Source organism: Ursus americanus, chromosome 5, assembly GCF_024610735.1.
Source record: "Ursus americanus isolate L20-20 chromosome 5, mUrsAme1.1.p, whole genome shotgun sequence".
Classification (NCBI taxonomy): Eukaryota; Metazoa; Chordata; class Mammalia; order Carnivora; family Ursidae; genus Ursus; species Ursus americanus.
In genome coordinates, this window is record NC_142131.1 from 54,967,222 (window position 1) to 54,972,545 (window position 5,324).

The window sequence follows — 5,324 nt, forward strand, 5'->3', positions numbered from 1 at the left end:
GGTTGTAAGGTTGAGCCCCATGTTAGGCATAGAGCCTACTTTAAAAAAAATCTGTTTCATCAACATTGAGAATCTCTTTCATAAATAACCTTTTTCTATTTTTTTTAAAAAGATTTATTTGAGAGAGAGAGAGCACGCATGAGGCAGGGAGGGGCAAAGGGAGAGGGAGAGAGAAACCTTAGCAGACTGCATTCAGCACAGAGCCTGATGTGTGAGGGCTTGGTCTCACAACTCTGAGATCACGACCGGAGCCAAAACCAAGAGTCGGATGCTTAACCGACTGCGCCATCCAGGCGCCTCGATAACCTTTCTCTTTAATTACTATATTTATTCAGGAAACATTGGTTATTCAGATTGTCCCTCAAGTCTCTTACTGAAACTGTACTTCTTTCAAAAATATTAAAACAGCTCCTTGTAACTTGAAATTAAAAATTATTTTGAAGTTTTGATCTCCTTTGTTTCTTTTTCACAGATCCTAGGAAATTATTTATATAATTGTCTTCTTATAAATAATTATGAAGCTAAAGGGCACACTTTGGAATCTTAATTTTTTTTTTAGTAAAGGGAATTTCTTTTAAAATCAGGGGAAAAAATGTTTTTGTTATGGTAATAAATAGTTCCTTTTCTGGGCCTAGTCTTGTATCTATCTACTGAGGGAAGATAGCATGAAGTGTTGTTTCTTAAGTAGCAGATTTCAAAATTTTATTATGCAAGTAGAACACAGCTTAATACCCAGGTTGTTGAAGAATTGCTTCCTTTGCTTTTCTGTAACTCCCTGTGTAAGTATGAGCAGAGGACATATGATTACTATCCAAAAAAGAGGAAATCTCAAATCTGGGACATTTTATTTCATGACATTTTAGTACCTTGAATGGCAAAATCCACACTCTTATTTTAGGATTTAGGATAAACATGGAATATTTATTAGAAAGCAGTAGATAATAGTAATTGACTCTCCTTGACCAGATGCCTTTAGGGGAGATAGAAAGCTGAGTTCTTATGTTATAATCAGGCAAGCTTAAAACTACTTTGAAAGCTAGATATTCTCCAGGCTCCTCTTTTCTCGGTTCTCTCTTAGTTGGTACTAACTCTCAGGAAAAACAGAAATAGAGACTGTGGAGCGTTACTCCTTTCCTGCAGGTCCTTTCCATTCCCATATTTTTACTTGTAGTTTCTTGGCATGCATTTCCAAATAGGTGGAAATAAAGGTAAGCTAGGGATTATTTCTTAAAATATTGCAAAATATTTTTAAAATTTATGAGGTTACAAAACCTAAGGCAGTACCTTTCATATAATGGAAACTTAATACCAGTTGTGTGGATGTATGAACAAAAAATGCCCTGGTACCAAAGAACTATTATTCATTCTGGGTGACTGACCAAAAACAAAGGAAGAGGTTTGTTTTGGTCTTTAAATGCCTTGTTCTGATAGGGTTCTGGATTTAAGGACAAGTTGATTTTTGTGTACATAATTTAGATGCAGATGAGATACTATATCCAGAAACTGAGTAGTTGTTTGAAATTGCTCAACTTGGAGAAAGATAAAATGAGATGTGAGTTGTGCTCAAGTAGACACACACAGTATGGTTCATAAAGCACAAAGAGGGTATAAAACATTAGGTGTGAGAAGAACCCATTTTGAGAGATTAATGCAGTAGTAGGAAGTATCACATAATGTTAAGCTTTGGAGTAAACAGAAAACTTGTCAACTGGGAAGATTATTAGATGAAATAAAACAATGGACAGTAGCACCTGGAAGAAAAAATAAACTAGACAATTTATTGGCCCAGAGAAGGAAGGGCCATGAAGAAAAATGAAATTTTCTTAGGTATTTTCTTAGTGAAAAGGAGAAATATGTAAATTGTATAGCACTCAGATGAAACATAAGAGAATTCCCTAAGATGTGAAACCAAGTATTTCTTTCTCAGGAAACGTAGGAGAAATGCTTATTAATGTGGCATATTTCTGCATAAACATAGGACCAGATTCATTTCTGAAATACTTAATACTATGAAATATTTGAGCACTTACTATGTGCCAGGCACTTGGGAAGCATCAGTGAACAAAGACTACTTTCATACACAAGTTTTTTTGAGTCACAAGTGCTGAAGAGCAAATCAGCGAGAGTCCAAAAGACAGAAGCATTTGTAGATTGGTAGTACAAAGTAACTACTTCATTAGGTAATAGTGACCGGTAAGAGAATATTTGTAGAGTTTGGGGTCTCTTATGGAAGAATTAAATATGTTTTAACTTCTGGTGTTAGTTCCTTCCCGTATTAAGTAGGGGCACTATATATTGAGAAAATCTCTTTACCTACCTGAGAGAGACAGAATACCATATGTGAAGTTACTTTTTCCTTTCTGTCCTGTTTTATCCCATAGGTCTGATCTAGGCCAGAGTGACCCTGTTCAGGATCACTTGTTATTTAAGAAAACTCTCCTGCCAGTCTGGAAGATGATTGCCAGTCACAGGTAGGTCTTCAAGCCACTCTTGGCCTTCACAGCCACTCTTCTCATTTAGAAGGACTTTCCAGAGTTTCTTCATCCTCTCAGAGTGTGTCCCTTAACAGGTTCAGCAGTCCTTTTCTGAAGCCTGTGTCAGAAAGGCAGGCCCCAGGATACAAGGATGTGGTGAAAAGGTCAGTGGAAAGGGGGTCAGAAAAGGTTGGTTGCTTTTATATCTGTCTTTTCATACTTTATTTCTGATCTATTAGATCTTTTCTTTCTTCTCTTTCTTTCTTTCTATTTATTTTTAAGTAATCTGTACACCAGCATGGGGCTCAAACTCCCAACCCCGAAATCAAGAGTCACATGTTCCACCAACTGAGTCAGCCAGGCACCCTCATCATTTCTTTATGTCGTTTACATTACTTAAAAACTCAAGATATATTTTACACCTGAACAAGTTTGTAAAGTTATGGTAGGATTGGTCTTCATTTGAGAAGGAATGCAGAGAACAAAAGGATAATAATAGGCTTTTTTCTTTTTTATATTGATTTTTAAGTAATATCCATTCATTATAATCTTACATAGCCTTTGATAGTTTTTGATACTGTTCTTTTGGAGCAAAACTTTAAAAAGAGCATTATATTCATCAAGCTGTTGTAGGTATGCTAAGGCAAAGATGGTAATCCAAATGGTTGTTATAAACATTGGTTGATAGCACTACTTTGGATTTTTATAGCATAATTCATCTAAAATGCTGTCATAAATCAGTGTGCTAATAGAGTATAAAAGATCAGGAAAGGACCTTTGGAGACCAACTCCTTCAGTCTATACATGAGGAAAGTAAGGCTTAGAGGTGCTCATGACTTGGGGTGATCAACAGTGAAGAGCAGAGCTAGAACTAAACCCCAGATTCTTAACCTCCTAGTTCAGTCCTCTTTCTACACTGCTGTGTTTTCCCTTATGTACCCACTCTCTGTGTCTCCTTAAATAGTTATTTATCTAAACATTCACTTCATTCACACTCTTCATCTTCACAAAAGGAGAAAAAAATTCTCCTATATAGTAAGAGAAGCAGATGAAACAACTAGTATATGACTACACATTGTGAACGGTCAGTCAGTAACTCTTCTGTGACAGACTAATCATTGGAGCTCTTTACAACTTTGGTATGTGGGGCCAGCACCCCTCCTACAGTGGTAGAGTATGGTGGCTGGGCTTGTGGGCTCCAGAGTCAGACTGCCTTAAGTTGGAATCCAACCTGTGTGACTTTGAGCAAGTACTTAACCTTTTTAGCATTGGTTCCCCACTGCCAGTTGGTGATAATAAGGTACCTAGCTTATAGGTTTACTGAGAGGACCAAGTGAATTAATATAGACAGTACCTGGTACTTGGCAAGGTAAGCACTTGGCTTATTGTAAAAAGTCATATATTAGCTGCTGTTGCCATTTTATTACCTGATGGGAATTAAGAGCTGGTTCTCCAGGAGAGCATATTAGGTCCCACATCAAGGTTTGGTTTCCTGTGGTTTTTCTTGGCCACCTGCAGACCCATGGACTTAACTAGCCTGAAAAGGAATCTGTCTAAGGGACGGATTCGCACCATGGCTCAGTTCCAGCGGGACCTGATGCTGATGTTCCAGAATGCTGTGATGTACAATGACTCTGATCATCATGTGTACCATATGGCTGTGGAGATGCAGCGAGAAGTCTTGGAGCAGATTCAGGTACTGTATGTAGGCTATAAGAAAAAGGAGTACAGGGGCGCCTGGGTGGCACAGTGGTTGGGTGTCTGCCTTTGGCTCAGGGCGTGATCCCGGCGTTATGGGATCGAGCCCCACATCAGGCTCCTCCGCTATGGGCCTGCTTCTTCCTCTCCCACTCCCCCTGCTTGTGTTCCCTCTCTAGCTGGCTGTCTCTATCCTGTCGAATAAATAAATAAAATCTTTAAAAAAAAAAAAAGAAAAAGGAGTACAGCCTCTGGAATCTGATTTCAGAAAGTCTCTGAGAATAAGAGTGATGTTCAAGTGACCTTGTGTTCTCAGAGTTTATGTTTAGATATGGTTAAAGGCCCTGAGGTATTGACATTGTACCTAGTGCTTTGGAAAACTCTAAGTCTGTAGGACCAGCTTTCACAGATAGTGAAGTAAAGTAGTATAGGAAGACAGGCAGCAGTGAAGAAGTCTCAAGGGAGCTGGGGATAGTTAAGTAACTGGAGCTCCTGCTTCCAGTGCCTCAAGTCAAGAGGGCTAAACATGCAGACCAAAGGCTGGAATCACTATCCATTTTTTGGTTGCTATGCCTGTTGATATTAATGTATGTTCACATTGTCCCATCTATAGGGGTAAGACATGGTAGCCAGAAGATGACATTTGGGGGTTTCTTTTCTGGGCAGGACCATACTTAAAAGGAAAAAAAGCATAGTCAGACCTTATTGCAGAAAAAGAAAATTGCATTCAAATCTCTATAGTTTTTAAGATTTATAGCTTGCTATCTGCCTTGACTCTATAGGTGCTGAGTATTTGGTTAGACAAAAGAAGAGACTTAAATAGTTTGGAATGAGAACCAGCCAACCCTGTGGATGAAGGAAAACCTCTTTTGTTAACCAGGAGCTGCTGTCCTGACCTCTTCTGGATTTGGGACCTTTTATTGATACTCAGAAGATCCCAGTATTTGTTTACCAGTTTTCTGTTGTCTTTTCTAGTAAGAAAAATGTGTTAACTCACAACCAAGGAGTCAAAGGTATCTGTAGACATAATATAAAATGGGGAAAGCTGAGATTTGGGGTTATGCCATAAATGTTGCTCACTTCTTTGGTCCATAGGCTTGATTTAGATGTAACTAAATTAAGCCTCTTATAACTGCTCTATAAATAAATGTT

At 38.3% G+C, this 5,324-nt stretch overlaps 1 protein-coding gene across 3 annotated transcripts in view; it reads left to right on the forward strand.

Moving 5' to 3' along the window:
* Window positions 1-5,140, forward strand: part of BRD8 (bromodomain containing 8) — a 31,422-nt gene extending 26,282 nt beyond the window's left edge. For 2 of the 3 annotated variants that reach the window (XM_087862232.1, XM_087862233.1), the window contains 3 exons: window positions 2,382-2,471; window positions 2,570-2,638; window positions 3,993-4,411. In XM_087862232.1, the coding sequence (XP_087718358.1) occupies window positions 2,382-2,471; window positions 2,570-2,638; window positions 3,993-4,257 (424 nt within the window). In that variant the 3' untranslated portion in view covers window positions 4,258-4,411. Of the gene's footprint in view, window positions 1-2,381; window positions 2,472-2,569; window positions 2,639-3,992; window positions 4,412-4,954 lie in introns of those variants that run through there. The other variant, XM_087862231.1, reaches the window with a different exon arrangement.
* The last annotated feature ends 184 nt before the right edge of the window (window positions 5,141-5,324 follow it).